The sequence below is a fragment of the Musca domestica genome, unplaced genomic scaffold (genome assembly GCF_030504385.1).
Source record: "Musca domestica strain aabys unplaced genomic scaffold, Musca_domestica.polishedcontigs.V.1.1 7, whole genome shotgun sequence".
NCBI lineage: Eukaryota > Metazoa > Arthropoda > Insecta > Diptera > Muscidae > Musca > Musca domestica.
In genome coordinates, this window is record NW_026712383.1 from 4,756,661 (window position 1) to 4,779,698 (window position 23,038).

The 23,038-nt window shown below is 33.3% G+C and overlaps 1 protein-coding gene across 11 annotated transcripts in view; it reads left to right on the forward strand.

Moving 5' to 3' along the window:
• The window catches only part of LOC101887707 (sodium/potassium/calcium exchanger Nckx30C), a 315,709-nt gene that overhangs the window by 175,432 nt on the left and 117,239 nt on the right, over positions 1-23,038 (forward strand). For 7 of the 11 annotated variants that reach the window (XM_020039502.2, XM_020039501.2, XM_020039504.2 and 4 more), the window contains one exon: positions 7,223-7,448. In XM_020039502.2, the coding sequence (XP_019895061.1) occupies positions 7,223-7,448 (226 nt within the window). The remainder of the gene's footprint in view (positions 1-7,222; positions 7,449-23,038) is intronic. The other 4 variants (XM_020039507.2, XM_059129967.1, XM_020039505.2 and 1 more) reach the window with 3 other exon arrangements.

Consider the following 23,038-nt stretch of genomic DNA (forward strand, 5'->3'; position numbering starts at 1 on the left):
ATTGCTGGCGATAGTCCCAGGTGGACACCTGAGAAAGGTTTCACTGCTAACTCACAATTAATGCTTAATTATGTTTTCTTCAATAACAATAACAACAACAACAAACTACTTTCAAGTCTACTTTTAATGCTTTAATATAATTCTCTTTTTTACAGACTCAATCAAACTAAACAATAAAAATAAAACAAAACAAAAAAAAGCTTGACGGCAAAAAGTTCGTTCGTTTGTACGCTCGCTCGCTAAACTATTTAATTTTCACTTGAGCTTTTATTGGTTTTGTTGTTTTTTGTGTTCCTTTTTATTTTCGAATTTCCTTTTCTTGGTTCCTTTGGATTTTATAGTTTTTATTTCTAATTTCCTCTTTAATAAGAAAATTTCAAATCCCTTGAAAATTTTTTTAAAGAAAAAAAAAACAAAATACTTTGAAAAAAAAAAACAAACAAAACATGTTAAATGGATGAAATGAAAGAAATGAATTATTTTAAGTGTAAAACTAAAATAAAAAAAAAATTAATTAAAAATACAACAAAAACTTCCCACTGCGCTTCTATATATTTAACGAAATACATTTTTCTATTAACCAGAAACAAAAATATTTTATTTTTTATGAAAACAGTTTTCGTTTCTCTTTCTCTACGTACTATGTATGAAATACTTTTTGTGTTTATGTTTTCGTTTTCGGTTTTATTCAATATTTTTTTACTGTGGAAAATAAAAACAAAAATTTTTAAGTTCCCTCTTCAAAGCTTTTTGATGTGTTTTTGGTTGTTGGATTTTTTGAGTTTCACACACCACCCTCTCCCCCATTTTTAAAGTTTGATTTCTGGATAAATGTGTGTTTCATAAATGGATTTGAATTTATTTTCCAGTTGTTTGTTTTTAATTTTTATGTTGTCCTACCCACCTGGCCTCTCCTGTTATTTTATTTTTTATTCCTGATATGGTGGTCCAATGCGAAAACTGCAAAAACTTATATGTCTGTTGCATTGCATTGAGGCTTCAATTCTGTTGGCACACACTCACACTCTAGCCATTAAGCTACAATTAGTTCCACCACCTTCAATGCTTCTGTATTTTTGGCAACTTCTTGTGGTAAAACTTCACCTGATCTAAAACAAAAATCAAAAAAAAAAAACTATTTTTTGTTGCTAGTTTCCTAGTTTGGCATAATTACAGATAACTTTTTGCAACCACTTCAAAAAAAAAAACCCACTAAAACTAAAATGTTCCTTTTTTTGGTTTTCTTATCCATCCTAACCTCAAAAACAAAAAAATTCCCCCAAAACCCATAAAATTCTGAAAACAAAAATGAAAACCAGTATGTAATGCTTTATTTGTTCTCACTCACTGAAAACTCTACAACAACAACAATCAACAACTACAAACAAAAACAAATGCAAAGCTTTCAAAGCAAATGATTATTGTTATTTTTAATTTGTTTATTTAAATTATATGTTTTCATAATATCGTTTTTATTTTATGTTTTCAATTATTTTTTTGTTTTCGTTAATAATTGGCAACTATACTATATAATTTTTTGTTAAATAAGTTAGTTTAATATATATTTCCAACAAAAGAATAATGAAAATTGTGTATAAAAGAATACAATATAAAAAATATATTTAATTTAGGTTTTTCGAAATTCAACAATAATTTTAATATTCCAAAGCCATTTTATAAATGAAATATTTATATACATTCAGTCTTTTAACATACAACATTTTATACAAATTTAAAAATAGTCCCAGAAATTATAGTACTGAAATGAAACTTCCAAGCGAATCCTTAAAGTCTTAAACAGATTAAAGCTTAAATCGTGACATCGTTGTGAAAACACAACACTGTTGCCATTTGTATCTGACAACAGTGTTGTATTTTCTTGTTCGTTGGAACCATGGTAGAAGAATACAGGTAGATGCTTTAACGCTTGGGAAAATTTTTGACATATAATTTTTAAATATATTTTTTTTTTCAAAAATAAGTAGATTGTTATATCTTTTCTTACAAGAGGACAAACGGAGGTTTTAATGATATGCATTTTCAAAAATGTTAACGAATTTTAATAATTTTTGATTCAAAATTTTACATTCCAAAATTGGTTTGACAGTTCATTGTCCTAGCAGCTGTGTCGATGCGACTATCTGTATTCTTCTACCATGGTGGCGGTCAAAAATGGCAACAGAGTTGTATTTTCAAGCCGATGTTACGATTTAAGCCCTGATTTATTTTAGCCTTCAAAGCTAAGATATCGACTCTTAAGGCTTTGATCTATTTTAGCCTTTGTCGCGGGGATTGTGACATTTTGAATTAGGCTTTTTTAGACTCATCCACTTCCGGTTTATAAATCGAAGCTAACTTTTGCCAGAGGCAAAGATCGCATAATCAACTTTTCGTAAACGATTTGGATTTCACAGATTTCTCATCGACTCTTGATTTTTATTCGAGCCAAATAATGTGTTAGTTTTAATTTTTTATATTTTTCTTAAAACGTCGAAAAATCGATCCCAACATCTCTTGGCAAACTACACATCATAAATCGAAATAGAGTTTAATGGACTTTGTTTTGAAATGTCAAAATCGAAAATTTATAACATATTAGAAGAAAGTGAAAGATCGTAAAGTTGCCTTTTTGTTGAAGACAAAAGTTGAACAGTCTAGAAGACGATTTTTGTATCCATATTTTATGAAAGTTACGTTTGTTTCGAGACACGAAGTCCCTATTAGGCGATGCTAATTCGGAACTTCAGGTTCTGTCAGTGTTTTTATGTCAAAGGTTCTATCAAGGGTCACAATTCGTTCGAAATTAGACAATTTCTACAACTAAAAGTTAGGCTGCGCTAGAGAGGAACTTATGTACAGTCCACGCAAGTACTGGAAAATCGAGTTGTTGTATCAGCGGACAGACAGTACATGAATCTTTAACTCGAAACCGGAAACTTCCAATATTTCATGTAGTCATAACTGTACATATATTTCATTCGGCCAAACATTTGAAAAAGAGATTTGTTTTCACATTAGATAAACCATCCTGAAGGTTTGCTATTTTAATCTTCCCTGGACTTACTCAGTTAGTTCTCCGGCCCTTGATGTTTTCACTATTTTCGAAATATTCATGGCTCGAGACTTTTGTGCTATTTCTTTCAGCTATTTCGTCATAAATTTCTTAATAGAACTTAGAGCACCATATTTTAGAGAACATATATATCGAAGATCAGTTATAAAACCAAAATTATTTGTTCAAAGGCAACTCCAGTTAGTTACAATTGTAACTAAATTCAAAATATTCTATTTGAAAACAAATTGTTGTACAAACATACCTAATTGCCTTTCATGAAGTTTCAACTTTAATGTCATTACCTTCCTTGGTCTTGATCATAAGAGTTCGTAAAATGATAACTACTTCCATACATAATATGGAAGTGGTGGGCCTAATTTTTAGTAAGTAGCTAAATAAAGTAAAACGATTCCTATTCCAACGAACGCCATCTATATTCCAATTTGCTACAGTGATTTCATCTGTCATCTTTCAGAGATCCAAACTTCTAACAGAGAACAGTTTACTTCAAAAAGTAAGAGGTTTAATCGTTCCTTTTTCAATGAACGCCATCTTTACTCCAAATTATTATAGTTCTTTAGTATCGTGAATTATTATTGCGTTTCTAGGAATTCGAAGATTTTATAGAAACGGGTTTAAGTTATCCTGACTTCTTACAGAGGAATCAGTACAGTTTGATAAAACGAAATGTGCCTTTAATTTTAGAAGCTAATGCGTTAAGTGGTTCCTATTCAACTAACACCATCTATAATACAATTTACTACAGCGTTTCAGTAACATCATTTTTCATTACGACTCCAATAATTCGGAAATCTCATATTGGCAAGATTTTAGTTATACAGTGGTTTCTATTTACCTGCATCAACAGGCCTTTGCAGACCAAAAAACTTTTTTTATGCCATTTTTTTCTGAATCCCTTTATTTGAATTGTATATAAGTGCCCAATCGATAGCTGCACATTGGACATTCCTGCCTCGAAAATTTATTTTTTTTTTAATTTGGTTACAAAAGTTGTATTTAGCTGCACAAGAAAATTTTTTTCAAACTCAAAAAGGACACTAAAAAATACCACTTCGTTTTTGTATTCGCAAAAACAATAACAACACAAGAAAAGAGCATGCATTAAAAACATATTCTCGCTTCCTCTCCCACACTAAAAGATGGTTATGCTGCTGCTGCTTTGTTGTGCACGAATAGAAAATTAAAGATAACTGCACTTTTTGTGCACGTAAGTAAAATTAAAGATACCTGCTTCATTGTGCAGATAAATGCAATGAAGCTACCTGCATTTTGGCATTGCTGCACAAAATGTCGTGCAATTTTTGATTGTGCAGGTAAGCAAAAAATACTGTACAAACTTCTTACAAAGGAAAAGACTTCAGTTCGATAAATCGAGATGCGTATTTAAGCTTCTCTAAGTAGTCAGATATATTGCAATGCCTTACATACCCCTAAATTAGTGCAATGCTTTAGTAACGTAATTTTTTATTACTTCTTACATTGACGAAACTACGAAATCTTCGTATTACTGGAGTCGTTATCGTTATAATTTTTTTGAGAGAAAAAAGAATTAGGTTTTAATTTTTAGCAATGAGTAAAAAGCTAAAAAGATTAATGTTTCTTTTTTAACGAACGCCACCTATGTTTCAATCAACTACAGTGCTTTAGTATCGTGATTTTTATTACGTCTCCACTAATTCATAGATATTGTGGATGGTTTTCAGTTATGCAAACTTCTTACAGAGAAAATCAGTTCAATTCGATAACTCGAGCCAGGATTGTAATTTTACATTTGCAAGAGACAGTCACTTGTACCATAGCACTACGTTTTTGTCCGTTTAACAAGAGATGACACTGCGTTTTTGCCCTATAGAATGTGAAGTTCATAATTTTCAAGTCAATTGCCAATATCCCAGTACACTTTTTACTAATTGTAAAATATGTTCCAACCAGTGCCATCTATACTTCAATTTCTTTGAGGACTATAGTAACGTTAAGAAAAATGGCACCAAAATATGGGTAAATATGGTAAAAGTCTTGCATAGATGCTATTTATTGTAGCTTTTGAGAATGGGAGCTTCCTTTATCTGAACTTCTGAAAGTGGAATACTTTTCAATTCGATAAATTGAAATTAGTATATAGAGTGCGCTTCTATTTTTCTAGATTGAATGGTTTGTGAGCGAAGCAAGTGATGACACTACGTCTTTTCTACTGAATATGTAGTTTTTAATTGCAAAGCCAATTTTTTTATCCGAATTTATTTATCCAATTTGTAAAGGCTTGGTTATCGTTATTTCGGCATATTTTCCAACTAACGCCATACTCAATTATACTTCCGTACTTATATGTAGCATTTCCCCATTACGAAGCCACATTGTTGAAACGCAAAAAATGAATAAGTCAAATCGAGACACAATTCCGAACTTTTAGTAGATTTTAGTAAAATTACCCAATTTATAAAAACGAAACTCACATAAAGATGGCGCTTTGTTATGTTATTTGACCTAGATGACAAAAAACACTTGTACATGCGTTCCAACAGATGCCATTACAGTAGTGTGGTTAAATTGAATTCTGTGTGAACCCGACACTGCTTTTTTGCAATGGAATTTGTAGTTTATGTTTTTGAAACCCAGCATTTAATTTCAAAAACCATTTGATTTTCGCTTATGCTATATTTTCCCAATGAGGCAAAAGTAAAATGTCAGCAATGCGAGTTGTTAATATGAGTGACTTACAGTTGAGTGTAGTTGATAAAGACCGTCGATATCCTTTCACTTTTTTTCAGATCTTTCTTGCACTTAAATATAGATACCTTAAATCTTCTCCTACATATTGTTTATCCTTTATCTCCAACATTATCTGAAGATTTTATCTTCCAGCTTTCGAGATCTACTGATGGCTTCATATTTATTATCTTCTCCGTTTGCTGAGTAAAATGAAAGGATTGTATAAATTAAGAATTTCTTTAGGTAATATATGAATATCTAAATTAGTTGAAGATTAACCTTCCTACCTCTTGACAATTTAATTTCCCTTTTAATACTAAAAGGCCGGAACTTCTATAAACAAAATATTGCCAATTAATAAAAACAAGGATCGGCAATATAGTGCCCTGAAGCAAAGGGAGTTCAAACTCAACTGATCGTCATTAATGTATTAACGTTTGAGCGAACACAATAGAGCCATTGCAATTTGAGTGTTTGGCGATCCGTGGTATAGTAGAATATAAAATTTACAATGTCAACGATCGGCTAGGCACTTCACGCTTATGAATAGCTTAGATTATCGAGGACATATGAATTTAATAGTATAATAAATTGAATGTGTTCGTTATAGGTGTAAAACAGGGATCGGCAACCACTACAAACATAATAACAAACTAATACTATTGTGAGAGAAAAATTATGGCAGCAAGTGACCCATAACGCGAACGTAATTGCAGCTTATGACTACAGTAGTCGATCGTTGTTCTTATGTCTAATTTTAATTTTTACTTAAAATGCAAATCCAAAAAGTTTAGCCTAAATGAATTCTTTATCCAAAAATGTACACAATTTTCATTATTCTCCCGAGATATATAACTAGGATTTCTTTTAATGTTTCTCCTTATTTTTATGGAATAAAGAACTAGGATTTTTGTTTTCTGGTTTCTGTTTATTACTGATACTCAGCCAAGTAACTAAATATTTAATAACGTAATCTCTTACTTTTCTCTTCTTTTTGCCTCAATTTTTCTTCTTTCTTGTTTTCGCTGTCTATTTCTATGTCTTTCCCTATCTCTCTCTCCCTCCGACTCTCTTTCTCTCTCTTTCATCACTAATTAAAACACTCTAACCTCTTGATCATATTACAAAAAAAAAACGAACTAATTTAATGTCCTTTTTATTCATGTTCATATTGTTTGTGTGTATGTATGTATGTATAAATGTGTGTCTGTGTGTATTAAATATGTAAATGTATGTATGTGTGCGTGCGCCACCGCGTATTCATCTTGGGCGCCACATGATTCATGATCATAATTTTTACATTCATGTTTGTTTTTTGTTTCTCCCCTCTTTCTCGTTTTTATCTTTTTCTCTCTCTCTTTCTTCTTTTTTTCTTTCTCGCTCTCTATCTCTCGTTCTCCATTTTTCTTCCCACTGTATCTCTCCCCCCTAAAAAAGGGCAATGCCGCCAATTCTTCGGAAACTTCAATGGCCACACAGCCTGGTGGTTCGATGACATCGAGAGCTGCATCGGAAACACGCTCGGGACCGCCCGGTTCCAGTAGTGGTGCTGGCACTACAGGTAATAGCAGTGGTGGAAATGCAAGTACTACACAGACTGGTGCAAAATTTCGTCATGGCCTATTGCAGCTTATGATTCACACAATAGATCCGCTACATGATGGTGAGTTCATGATGTTTCCATAGTGATGTTGCACTATCCCTCACACACACACTCACACATACACCTCCTACACCGGACACTCACAATTTCCTTCCCGAACACACACCTACACAAAACCGTACACTCTCAATTTCTTTGTCTATGTCTCTGTTGATCACCAAACACCACATTGATCACACATTTCCTGTAACTCCCTACCAGTGACATTTTCCTCTCTCTCCCTCTCTCACTGTCACAAAATTCCTTTAATATCCTGTCGTATCTTTATCCTCTCTCTCATTCCATATCAAATAATCCTCATTAAGTTTCATAAAAGCTCTCTCTCACACACATTTTGTTCAGACCAAAAACCAAACCAAATGCGTTTTAAAAATTATTGTTCCATTTGTTTAAATTAGCAAAAATAACAACAACAATTTTATTATACAAAGAAAAGAGCTTATTTTCAATTCAATACCAGAAAAAACTTGTTTGTGCTTTTTACTCCTTCCAAAAAAGTTACTAAAATTTTAAAACAAAAACCATAAACATAATTTATCAAAAACAAAAGCTTTTAGTGTTACCCTTATAATTTGCCTTAATTTTTATTTGAAGTTTTTTTTTATTGCAAGAAAAATATGATTAATTGGAAAGTTTATATAACAAATTATATGCAATAAATTATAAAAATAAATTGCTTGTTAAATGTTTTCAAATTTTTAGAAACAAAAAAAAAATAAAAACAAAAACTTTGATTATATGCAGGGTGATTAACCTATTTGACCAAAAATGATACCGTTTTATACAAATGCCATAAAGCTTTAAAGTTTGTTAGCTAGCTTGGAAATGAAGAAAATAATATAACAATCAGATAGTGAATTTAAAAATAATCTTCAAATGTAACATGTGATTGTGGATTTAACCGACTAGAGTTCTCTGTAAAATATCATTCACATTTAGCCTCTAGTGTTTACATAGAGTCTGTCATTTCTCGATTAAAAGATTAAACGCTGTTCATATTGACCCACAATCAAACATTCTTCATTGATTGGGGTTTGAATGTCTCGATTCTTGTCCAGTCTTGTATTAGAGCAATCTCTCAAAGTAAGTTGTGGTAATTCATACAATTTTCTTTTCAAATGGTGTAAAAATGAGAAGAGAAACAGTTCCGCTTAGTTCGGGTGTAGATCCAATTCGGACTTTTATTTAAAAATAAATTTCTTAAGTAATACTAAAACTAATCTAAAGTAACCTAATCGCAGCTACACAATTGCTTTTATCTATAGGGTGAGATAAAAAAAAACTGCAACAAAGTCAAACGCCATAATTTTTACAATTGTTTTTAAATTTTATTGAATGAAAGCAAGAAAAATCGGAAATACCACCAAATTTTAGAATAAGTTTAGATTTGTTAGAATTAGTCACCTTTGGCACGAATTATGGCCTTCAAACGGCTAAAGAAACCGTCACACGCTGCCCGAATTTTGCTCTGCGGTATTTTGGCCCAATCCCGGCGAAGCGCTTGCTCGAGGTGATCGGCACTTTGGTATTTTTTTAGTGCCAACCTTGCTGTCGAGAATACTCCAGACACAATAGTCCAATGGATTGGTAGCCGGAGATTTTGGTGGCCATTGTGTGCTGGAAATGTAGCGGGGAACCTCATTTTGTAACCATTCTTGGGTGGAGCGTGCTGAGTGCGATGGTGCTGAGTTCTGTTGGAATGTCCAAGGTCTGCGGCCAAAATGTTTGCGTGCCCAAGCCTTGAATACACCCTCCAGAATATTTTCGCGATAATATTACGCATTTATTCTGATGCCACGGTCGATTAATACGAGTGGAGAGCGACCATCGGCTGTTATGGCAGCACACACCATTAGCATTGCTGGCGCTTGAGTTCTGATGGCCAACCGAAGGTGCACATTTTTAGCTCTTAGGCAAGTAAACACAATCATTTTCTTTGTTTACAAACTTCTGGACAAAGAATGTTTTCTCATCGGAGACGGAGAAACCCAAATTCGGCAGTTCACCACTTTCGGCCAAACGAAGCAACTCTTTAGCTGTTTTGAGTCTATTTCCTTTCTGTTGCGGTGTAAGTTCTTGCACTGTTTGGAATTTCAATGGCTTTACCCCGAGCTCATTTTTCATTATCCCGAGCATTGTCACCCAACTCTTGGCAATATTCTCATCTTGGCTTTTGCTCACGATGAGCCTACATAGCTAAATTAAGAACGGCGAAGGTAAGAAAATTTCTCTAAGTCTCCAAATGACTGAATGTCATTACCACCAGCTGACCTGAGGAGATGAATTTGCAAAATATCCGTATTTATTTTCAAGGTCATATTATTCTTCTTTTTACCGTCACCCATAATATTATACATTGGTTGGTGTTTAAGGGAACCACTTTGATCCGTCTTGTTGCAGAGCACGACAACTTCATTAGAACGGGTAGTTTAACGCGACAGTCTGGAGATCATTTGCACTGGATCATTTACATTAAAATTTTTCTACCAGACAAACCGACCGTCCGCGACTGCTTATTTGATTCGCAGGTACCCATATTTCTATTGGGCGTTCCACTATCCGCAACCTGAAGATGTATCCGTTAGCAAACATCCATGCCCACCGAAGGAGGAACGACGACGCCTGGGCCCATAAACTTGTAATAATTCCGTATTCTTCTATAGACATATCTCTTCTACATAGATCATTTACTGTTGGATCACTGTTTCCATCTGACACGCCGTTGGTGTCTTTTTGTGACATATACTCAGTCTTCTCCGCTTAATAATCTAGGAAAGCTTATTCGAATGGCGTTTTCCATTTGACATTCCGTGAATAGCTTCGTCAGATGCAAATGTATTTCCTCGGCCTTTGCCGCTTAACGATTTACGATTGCTTACTTAATTTAAAGCTTATCACCATATCTATATGTGCCTTTTAGTTATCCATCACCTACAAATAATCGAAGTAGTTCTGAACTAGCTTTTTTTTAATGGATACTGTTGAGTTCATAGGGATTTTGCCTTGCTATGGACTAGAACATTTCTTGTTGATGATTTTTTAGTTGGATAAATGTTTCCATTCGCCATGTCCTGTAAAACGTGGTCGAACAGATTTTTTTTTAAATACAGCTCTTCTTCTGATATAAAATTCCATTTTAAGATTTTGGTGAGTTTTTCCATTTCGGTTTTATTTAGCTTTAAAGTGGTTTTCCTTTTTAGAATGCTGTAATATGACACAATGTAGTGTCCAACAGTAATTCCCAAGATCAGAAATTGGCCATGTATTCGTAGATCTCCCCAATGTTTGCTTTATGACTACAGAATTTCTAATGTGTGGATGCTAGGTTTAAAGAAACAATTCATACTTGCTGCCTCAGTATTTAGAAGATAACGACCCATGTTGTTTATATGATTATGCACCAACAAACACTGTATTCCTCTAATGAAGGGATAATTGATCTTCCCCCAATTGGTAAAAAAAAAAACACTCCACAAGCAATATTCTACAACATATAATTGATATGGCCTTGCCTCAGTTGTTGACGGCACTGACCCACGAGCAACATTTTCCACCAAGAGCATATTCTGGCTCCATTTTAAAATCCTAAAATTTCCACGAATATATGATGCAGCAATTAACAATGTTTCATTTTATATGATTTTATATTAGCAAACCACCTGCTGATCGGCGTTTCTATATATAAAATTGCAACTTTTATTATTTATTAGTATTCCTCTGAACTTTTCTTGATGGTTGCAAAAATGGAATGACAAATTGACAAAATATTTCTTCTAAGCAAACAGACCCTCGCACTAATGTTTCTTCTTATTAGAACAATGCACTATGGGTAAAAAGCATGATTTTTTGGCATAAAGTCATTTTTTTTTGGTTTCATATTTTGAAATTTAACTGATTTCCTAAATGTATATACCCATATTAGAAAAAAAAATGTTTAATATCAATACGGGTGGCAACCCTTTTTTGCTGGCGAGCTTTTAAAGTCAGCTGTTTGAAAGTCACTTTGTTTTGGTACAACTGGCGGTAAAGATCAGCTAAGTTCAAGTGCTTCTGATTTGACAAAATTGAAAAAAATAAAATGTGTAATTATGGAAAACGTTAGTGCAGGTATGTAAAATTAAGACGAGGTGCCCTTTTTGTCATAATTGTCTGTTGTTGTAATACTGTGAAATGTTTCGTTTATGTATAGCTTTATATAAAATTTATAAATTGTAGTTGTGTTCCGTGGAGTGTAACTTGTGAATGGCAAAGCATTGCAAAAAGGTATAAATGCCAAGTTATTAACAAAAGTGTGTTAATTAATGAGTAACTAGCCTTTTTTGTTCTATTTTGTGCCAACACGTGTTTTGCAGATAAACACGTGTTTGCCCATGCAGCGCTTATTGAAATTTGGAGCAGCAACAATCGCTCAGAAGATGCACTAGTAAAATATGTGGTACAGAATATCAATAATATCACTTTAAATGAAGACCAAATGCGTTTGATATCAAAACAAGTTAAAAATTTTGTTAATTATATAAAAAAGCATTTGCCAAAGTGCATCCGTAAACTAGAGCGATTTAAAACTAAACATTCAAAATGGCTTAGCAAAAGTATAATTATTGTAATGAATGAGCAGTATGTTTCTCCAAATCAACATAGCCGATCGGCCAGATCGGCTATATAGCAGCTACATGAAATAGTGCCCCAAATCATATGAAAATTCGTAAGTCATCTTGGGGGGGCTTAAAAAATGAATACAAACCAAATTTCATTTCAATAGCTTCATAAACAAAAAAGTTGGGTCAAATCGGCTATATAGCAGCTATATGAAATAGTTCCCCAAATCATATGAAAATTCGTAGGTCATCTTGGGGGCATAAAAAATGAATACAAACCAAATTTCACTTCAATAGCTTCATAAACAAAAAAGTTGGGTCAAATCGGCCAGATCGGCTATATAGCAGCTATATGAAATAGTGCCCCAAATCATATGAAAATTGGTAGGTCATCTTGGAAGCATAAAAAATGCATACAAACCAAATTTCAATTCCATAGCTTTGAAATTAGAGTTTATGCCAAAATAAACGTAAAAAAACCCATAGTGCAATGGTTATTATTTTCTGAGCAATGAGAAATTATATTTACATTTCTCTTTCTCTCCGTTGTGCGATTGTTTCGATTGTTGTTGTTCAGTAGCAGTTTCTGATATTAACAAAGCTAGAGAAAGAGAGTAACGGAGCGGAAAACATAATAAGGAACATGGTTTGCGTGGGGTATGCTCAGTAAAAGCCACAGTGATACTACTGTAGCGTTTATTTACATAAACACCATTTATATAACATATTTGTAGACTGCATAAAATAGATTCAAAATACAACTCTGGTCGATATGTCTCTTTTACTTGTTTACATTTGATTTAGCTAACAACTTTAAAGTTTTCCTATAACTACAAAAACACAACATTCAAGCTCTTTTCAATGAAAATACTATTCAAAATTTTTCAAAAGCATGAAACTAAATCTGCTTATCTAAACCAGGAACTAATACAAATTCTCTCATATGTTGCCATGTAGACAGCACCAAAATGCTCACATTGCTTTCAAGCGTCTATCATAAAGTAGTTACAACAAAGCAGCAGCAGAAAAATCCGATACAAATCAAAAATGCTTCTAAAAAAATCACTCAATTCACTCATTTTTGCAGTGATCATTTACTAATGTCACCACAAATGTTTCTCTAAAAAAAAAAACAAAAAAGAGACAAAACTAACAAACTTTCGCTTGCACCTCTGACACAATTTTCAAACAAAAAATGCCTACAAATATTTTGAAAATAAATCTATTGAAACAAAATGTACAAAAAACGAATACACAATTTCCCAACCACCACTCCACCCGGAACCCCTTTTGCATATTAATATAAATAAAAATGTAAAAACTTGAAACACTTATCCCACAGAATATCCCCACCCCTATGACGTTTAAAACAAACCAACCGAACCCAGTCCCCTTATTCCCCCCAAGAAAAAACTCTTTATATAAATAAAAACAATATTTTGTCTCCCTCTCTATCTATATATATATAAATATTTATATATAACTCTCTATAAATATACATATATATACAAACTACTACCTCTATCGAAATTCTATCTCTCAGTAGTTTCAGTGTTTGTACGTGCGTTCCTTTTTGATTTGAGAATTAAAATTTCCAAAAAAAAAAAAAAAAATTGTTGAAAAATTTAATCAAAAATTATTTACACACAAAAACCAGAAAAAAATAAAAATTGTTTATACAATAAATATTTTTTGTTGAAATAAAACTCTTGAAAAAATCCAAAATAATGAAAAAATAGATAAGTTTGTTGAAGACTGCCAATCACCCTGTATATAAAAATTAAAAAAATATGTATTTTATTATTTCGTTCATCTAAATTTTTAATTTTTTTGGTTATTTAAAGTTACACATGAACTGCACAGGTTATGAATTAAGATGTAGATGGCGCTTTTTACCATTAGTATGAAGCCGATTTAACATCCTCCAACTCTCAAAAAAACCCTAATTGCTATGTTCCGTACTTTTTAATTCTGAAGCTAAAATCTACTGTATCCACAAAATACGGTAACATTACATTCGTAAAAACGTCAAAAGTTAATAACATGCCTTTAAAATTAACATGTCAGTCAACTACAATGTGAAAATTTTGAATGGACTTCTTACCCAATCAAGTTTTCCAGGAAAAAAAGACAGGCCTGTTTTACGATTCTTTTTACCCTTGATATGCTTTCCTGAGTCATAAATGTAACTTGAAAGTAATCTCCGTCTATTTTATGTAATATTTAGAAAGCTCAAGTCTAATTTCGATCAATAGAATTTTGAAAAGGGGCTTTAAAAGTACACCCTAAAAAGAGGTCGCATTTATATTTGAGGTTATTTGATATGATTGTGATATAGTTAAAGGTAAGACTTCTTCTGGTCTAAAAGTCATTAGCATTGCCAGTTACCTTGTAATTACAACTCTTCTGTCAGTAATTACTGAAAACGCTGTGTGTCACGTTTTGGTGGCTTGACTCCACATGGCTGCATTAAAAATGTGTATATATTAAAATTTCTTTTTCAGTCTTCTTACCCTAAACGGAAATTTTTCTAAAAAAAACCTCCTCATGTTTTATAACTTTTTTACAAGAAAATAGTTCTACTAGTAACATGTCTCAAATTGGTCGATTTTTAAGTATCGTCATCTATTCGTGACATTCTAATTCGTTTTCGCTTAAGGTGTTCTCTGAACATAGCATTTCTTTAAAGATTATAATAAACGCCCTCTTTATTTGATACTGCATAGAAACATACGCTCTGTATAAGGTACAGGAGAATAGAAGCATTTGGTACATTGATTTTTAAATATCGCCATCTGGATGTGACCGGTTCATTAGTTTTTCGTTTAGCAAGCTTTCTCTTGAACTACTTTCCTTCTTTTCTTGATTTTCTCAACAAGAAGATACACACCTAACGCCCTCTTTATTTAATTCCACATATAAAGCTCACGACAATATATATTTACTAGGTGTCCATTTAACGTGCTTTCTGAGCATAGAATGCCTCTCAGAGAACAACACTCATCTCGCTTGATGAGATTTGCCATTGAAACGTGGGCTACAATTCGATCTAGCATATTTTCCAAGTTTATAATAAAACAATTTCCATTTAACCGGAGAGAGCAAAGCCTATGTCGTTATCGGAGTCTTTGATGCTGTAAAAAACTTACTATATGACAGTAGAAACGTTTCGGACCTTTTATCATCGTTATGCGTTGGCGCTGATTAATTTTTATTGTTATCATGGTGCAAAACAGGTACATGCTTTAAATCGGCGTCATTTGTTCCATAGTTAAAAGAAATAAAAGACTCGAAAGATAGATGGCGGTTGCTTATAATATATTTCACATATTTTTACAGTTTTCGTTTTCTTTTGGGATAAATTTTATGAGAAAGCGCCAATTATTTTGGACCTTAGCGCCTATTACAATCCTTCTAAAAAAGTTCACACCAATTTTAATTATTTTTCTTCAGCTAATTTCGAATTTCACTACAATTGAGGAATTTTTATCCTTATTGAAAAAACATGGTATTCAAAAAATTTCATAGTGTTTGTGGTGCCCAAAAGCATGTACATGACTTTATTATTCTCAGAGAACTAAAGCGTCAACAAATACTAAAACAAAGATTGGCATATAGATCGCATTATTGATGAAATGCATTAATTTATCTCTTACCGGACATAATCCCCAATATTGATCCTCAAAAACATTTTATAATTCTCTTCTATTCATTGCGGAGTACTCTTCGAATGACGAATAGGTCATTCAATTAAAAACGCCTTTAAATATTTTTGTACTCTACAGTTAAAAATGTTAATTCCGCACTGGAGTACAGGTGTCAGCATCAGTGTGTTTACTAAAAAAAAACTGGGGTCTAGTATTATTTTAATATTATATTGTATATTGACATATAGATGGCGTTGTTGGTGACATGCATTCATGTATCACCTCTTGAGCTTTAGCCTCAAAATTGATCCTCACACACATTTTTTTAATTTTCTTTATTCATTGCGAAGGAGCATTTTTCAAATGACATTTAAGGGCTAATAGGTCATTCAATTAAAAACACCTTCTAATATTGTTTGAACCCTATATTTAAAAATGTTAATTCCAAACTGGAGTACAGATGTCAGCATCGGTGTGTTGCCAAAAAAACCTGGGGTCTGGTATTATTTTAATATTTTTGCAGTCCTATTAGTTGCCCAAAAACGCCTACACAACTTTTATTCGTAGGCAACTGCTCACTAGAATAAAGGTTTTGTTTAATTTAAGATGTAGATGGCGTTCGTTATGACATAATTAAAAATGTGCAGAATATTCTTAAACTTTTCACCTGATTACTGCCGAATTAGATGAAAACATAACATTCCAACATTTGTTATTTAATTCCTACGATACTCAGAACAGCAATGTCATAATATCTTAAACATTTTAAAGCTTACAGAAAATTCGCGCCTCTCTTTCCGTTCATGTATTTCTGTCGGTTCATGTGTCATCAAAAATTTATATAATTTTCAGTAAAAACAAATTTAATAACCTTTCATCTGTTTTCCTCCCCCCAGGAACCTCTTATAAATACTATAACCCTTTTTTTGAAAATGTTTTTAATGAAAATATTTGTGGTTTGTGTTATACTTTAATTGTTGAGTTCTGATGCGTTTCTATTATGATTTTTGTTTGAATTGAGTTTCCGTTTTGTTATACAAAAATACATATCTATGAAATATATTATTTGCTTTTGTTTAATAACCCAAAAAAAGATATTAATTTTTTTTGTAATAATTTCAATTAATTTGTTTGAATACCTGCATTAAAAAATATATATATCATACACAATAAACCTAAATATATATACATATACATTAATAATAACATATAAATAATATTTGTGTTGTTATGTTGTCAGTTTGGAGTTGTATATACATACGTGATTTGAAATTTAATATGTGTTGTTTTTTATTTCAAATTTGTTGTTATGATTTGTTATTTATTAGAAATACATTTCTAGTTATAGGAATAAATAAAATCAAAAAAAATATATATTTAAAGTTCGGATATATTTTACAATATAAAATGGTGTTTCTTAGGAAAAAAAAAAACATAAAATATTAAAAATTACTATTTTTATAATATATTATGAAAAAATATAAATTTTTCAACCTACTGAAATATAAATCGACTATCTGGAAATACGAATAAACTCCGAAATATATTTTTGTTTTATACTAAAATATCCTGATTCCATTTGTTATTTTTTCCCTATTTTCTCCAGTATACGAAAAGAGCAATTGAATATGTATCTATATTATGTTTAAATATAGATGGCGCTGTTGAAAGTTGTTGAAAACTCAGGTACCTATCTGAAATCAAATAACCATTTTGTGATTCTATTGTCTGCTTGAATATTAAAGCCCAGTTATTATTTATATTTATATAAATAAAATAAAAGTAATTGGGCTTAAAGAAAGTCACCCATATTTGCATTTACGGTATACATGGTTGACTTTTCATATATATATGCTGTAAGTCCAAATATAGGTGGCGATCTTGTTCAGTCTGTATCTTATTGAACATTCACTGTCATCTGACATGATTTTTAAGCACATTGTCATTTCTAAAAGATAGTTCCCATCTTGAATGTTAAATGTAACTTCCACGGAACTATACCTTAGAGCAATCGTATAATAGTGGATCGATCATTTACCATCCCAGTCCATAATACCTTTCTGGATTTTGTTTAGCAATATAAAATCATAGGTCTTGCAATATCTTACAATGAATGAAATGCTGATTGCCTTTAAATTCTAGTCCATCGGGAACAACAACTTTGATTGAATCGATCAATATACGAAAATATACTCTTAATAATAATATGAAGAGTCAAGTACAGATGGCGTTCGTATAAACATTTTCGAACAATTAAAGTACACATTTTCAAAAACACCTTCATATCTCAATTCTAGATATCAACAGAGATCTCGATTCTTAATTTGAGGATTCCAGACCTATCACTTCAGCCAATACCAAATTTAGTACTACTAGTACTTTTTGTACACATGAAGGACTATATTTCAGTCAATATCGATTTGTACCAAAAATAGTATAACAGGGTGAGATAAAAAAGACTGCAACAAAGTCAAACGCCATGCTTTTATATTTTTTTTTTACATTGAATGAAAACAAAAAATGTCGGAAATAGCATCAAATTTGAGAATAAATTTAGATTAATTCGAATTGGTCACCTTTGGCGCGATTTATGACCTTCAAACTGGCAATGAAACCGTCACACGCTGGCCGAATGTTGCTCTGTGGTATTTTGGCCCATTTCCAGCGAAGCTCTTGCTTGAGGTGATCGACTCTTTGGTATTGTTTAGTGCCAACCTTGCTTTACTCCAAAATACCCCAGACATAATAATCCAACGGATTGGTGTCCGGAGATTTTGGTGGCCATTGTGCGCTGGAAATGAAGTGAAGAACCTCATTTTGTAACCATTCTTGGGTGGCGTGTGCTGAGTGCGATGGTGCTAAGACCTGTTGGAATGTCCAGAATGTTTGCGTGCCCAATGCTTTAATACACCGTTGGCTGTTATGGCGGCCCACACCATCACCATGGCTGACGCTTGAGTTCTGGTGGCCAACCAAGGGTGCACATTTTCAGCTGACCTCTTTGGCAAGTAAACACGATCATTTTGTTTGTTTACAAACTGCTGGACATCGGAGAAAACCAAATTCGGCAGTTCACCATTTACGGCCAAGCGAAGCAACTCCTTTGAGTCTATTATCTTTTTTCCGTAGCGGTGTAAGTTCTCGCACTTTTTTGAATTTCAATGTATTTAGTCCGAGCTCATTTTTCAATATTTGCTGAATGGAATATTGCGATATATTCAGTTCACGAACCATTTTTCGGCCACTGCGACGCTGTTTTCGATCAAGTCGCTTCGTTACTTTTCGAACCATTTCTGCTGATTGTTGCTGTTTTCTTCCGTCCACTTCCTTGACGTTGGGCTACGCTACCGGTATCACGGTAACGAGCGATGGTACGAGACACAAAAGATTTATTCACATTTAAATGCTGGAGTGCTCTTACGATAGCCAATTGTGGTTTTCCAGCCAAATATAAAGAAATCAAACTATCACGCTTGAAATCCATCACGAATAACTTTTATTCTGGAAAATTCTCACCAAAATGCTTTCGTACGCTTGTAAATAATATAATGAGCTGTCACTTGAATAATTTTAACAGCTGTCGGACAAGTGGCTTAGAAATGAAAGCAGTCTGAAGTGTGTTGCAGTTTTTTTAATCTCACTTTGTATTTCAGAAAATATCGATTTGTACCAAATATAGTACTTTTCCTCCACTTGTAGTACACATTTCCAAAACCACCTCTTTATATATACCTCCAACAGGGAATCTAATACAAAATTCCGGATTCATCCTTTCACTCTTAAGCAAACTTCCAAATTTAGTACCATTTAGTACAGTTCGCACACTTAGCACACATTTCCAAGACCACCTGCATAAATCCAACTTACTTTCCAAACTTACTTTACGAAGAGAAATTCGAGATTTTTTATGTTCATATACAGGAAGGCAATATTTTTTCTCCAAAGAATGGATTCTATAAAGTCGGTAATTTGCGAACACAAAATTTGTGTGTAAACTGCAACATTGTTTCTATTGTTTCTATTGTTCTCCCAATACTGAGAATATTCGAATGCTTTCTTCAAATTTCGAATATCTTCTTTAAAAATGTTTTACATTTTTTTCTTCCTTAAACCTCTTTTTTCAACCTTCGACTATGCTCCTATTCCGCTGGCCAAGGACATTTGAATTAAATTTGAATTAATTAACAAAACTATCATATTTAAACGGAATATGTTTCAAATTATTATGTTTTAAACATAAACACTGACACATAATACAACAACAGCCACATCCTTGTCACCACTATCCCCAACAACAAAAACAACGACGACACAACACAAAAAGGGAAACTCACCGAAATGTTGTTCAAACCGACAGAACCTAATCCACTTCCCACGAAAATGGTATTTTTTCGTTTTTGGTTTTTGTAAACTGGCAAACCACAATTCTATGTGCGCATATAATGGTGTTGGTGTTGATGTTGGCCAGAATGGAAGGAAGGAAGGATGTGTTTTGGTTTTGTAATGTCCTTACAAAAACACACACTCCCACACACACACACACATACACACGGGAAAGCACACATGTACCCATGTGTTAACAACCAAAGCAGTCAATGTTATGAAAGAAGGCAAAGAAGTCGGTGCAGCTGCCATAATGTCAAAATGACACTATGACCAAGGGAATCTTTATAATAACAGGCAAACTAAAGTTAGCAGGCCACAGCTATGTTTAATACCTCTCATAGTTATGAGGAATGTATGGGAGGTTGGGGAGTGAAGCTTGATATGGGTGTGTGTGTGTGGGTATCAACATTGCTGGCAAATGACTTTGTAACCAAAGACCACAGCATTCTCTCGCTCTCCCTCCTCTTAAAATGACACATCCCCACACACACATATTTGTGCACAAATTCTTATCAGAGTAATCGAGAGAACGTAAATAACTTTATATGAAACTATGGCTGAAACATCCACAGCTACATCATGATCATCATCGCCACCAGGAGCTGTGGATGTTCAGTAAAAATATTGACCATCGTTTTTGTCTCTCCCAGTTTTTCGTTGTCGCTCAAGTGTGGGTTGGAATGGTTAAATACTTATGTGGTGGCCCTGGTGATGGGTGTGGACAACGTTTAACAACGTCATCATCTTGATTAACCTTAAATCAATGGCAACAGACGGCCCACAGCACACAGAGAAACGAACACTTAAACGCACACAGCGACCCACGCACACACACACACACGTACTCACTGCCGTTCACTCACGCATGTTATTTCAATGTGTTACACAAATGTCCAGGGACTTAACGTGTTGTTTACATGTGTTCTTCCTCCCCACCACACAATGTGGCCAATGTGGGGTAGGCGGAGGGGGGAAAGACTGGAGCGAATCTCATAAAAACGCATAACTACTGAAACGCTACCAATGACAAAGATATAAAACCATTGTAGCATAATTGTGTTTGGGAAACGAAAGAATACAAGGACAGAGATGTGAAAAAACGCAGAGAGAAAGAGAGAAAAAGGATTGCCAAACGGATGTAAACGACCAACAGATGTACAACAATTCATTCAGGCATATAACCGATATATGTGTGTATGTACATATGTCTATAGATAATTGTTGGGAAGTTAAAGGCGAGGACAAAAGAGAAATTGCTTTTAAACTGGTCATGGTCGACCAGGGCGCTATGCTACATTACAATATGTGATGTTATATTGCGATATGAGTTAGTATCATCGCATTGAGTTGTAGAAGAATATTCTATGGGTAGTTAGTCCTTTAAAGGACTTTCGGAAATAGAATATTTTTTTTCGAAAAAGCGGGAAAAAAATTTTTTTCGAACTGTGCGGCAAAATGTTTTCAATAATTACAGGAAAAATCTGGCTGATTATGAAAGTAGAGCGAAAAATAAAAGACACGTGTATCGGCGTTTTGAAAGTTTACATCAAAAATAAACCTAAACAGAGGGAGCAAGTTCCCCTCTCTTCCACATTTTTGGAAATTTTCGAATTAAGATTCCTTGGAATTCCGAGCGAAGACACTAGATACCTAATCTAGAGTTTTCGACAATATTGCAATTAAATTAAAAAATACGATAAATATTTTGAACGGAAATTTTAACCCTCAAGCAAGTCAAGAAATTGGTATTTATGGTCCTTTCTATACCCTCCACCATACTATGGAGGGTATATTAACTTTGTCATTCCAGCGTAAAATTCTAAGTCGATTTAGCGATGTCCGTCTGCCTGTTGTAATCACTCTATCTTTCGAACGTATTGAGATAGAAGGCCAAAATTTTGCACACATGTTTATATTTTTAGTAGGCAGGATAAGTTCGTAAATGAGCCATGTAGGTCCACGTTTTCATATAGCCCCCATATAACGGTACCTCCCGATATTCGGTATTTTCATGATTTTAGCGACATTATTCACCGGAATTGTTTGAAATTTGGCATTTGAAGTACGTAATGGATTCTACAGCCTATGACAAAAAATTGTCTGGGCTGGTTCACGTCTTGGTGTAGCCTCCATATAATGGTACCTCCCAATATTCGGTATTTTGATGATTTTAGCGTCATTATTTACCGGAGTGGTTTTAAATTAAGTATTTAGAGTTCGAAATGGGAACTACAGTCTGTGAGAGAATATTGTCTATGCAGGTCCAGGTCTTCATACATTCCCCATACATCAGTACCTCCCTATATTCGGTATTTTGACGATTTCACGTACAATACTCACCGAAATTGTTTGAGACGTCGTATTTTAAGTTCGTAATGGAGCTGCAGCTTGTGACAGAAAATTGTCTATGCAGGTCCACGTCTTCGTATAGCTCCAATATAACGGTACCTCCATATATACCGTATTTTGATGATTTTAGTTACATTATCCACCGTTCATTTCAACTTTCGAATTTGAATATGGTAATGGCTTATAACAAACACTGCCTATGTAGGTCCACGTTGTATAGACCCCAATATAACGGCTATTTTCGGTATTTTTAAGATCTTAACAGAATTTTTTAACGGATTTTATTTTTTGAAGATTTCGAAATTGGTTTCAAATTGTGGAGAGTATTCAAAGTTCGGCCCGGCTGAACTTACTGTTTTTTAACTTGTTTATTTGAAATATGGTTAAACACTCCCATAGCAAGTCAAAATATTCAACAAAATTATTTGACACAACGTTCAACTATAGGTCTTAGAAGACGTCAAAAGTCTAGAACTTTTCTGAACGCCAAAATTTTATATATATTAAAAAGAAAATTTATGATTAAAGCCGTATTTTATGTGAGTTTATACAAATATCTCCTACGGTTTATGTGAGAAACACCACAACAGCATCACTGAACATACCCCAA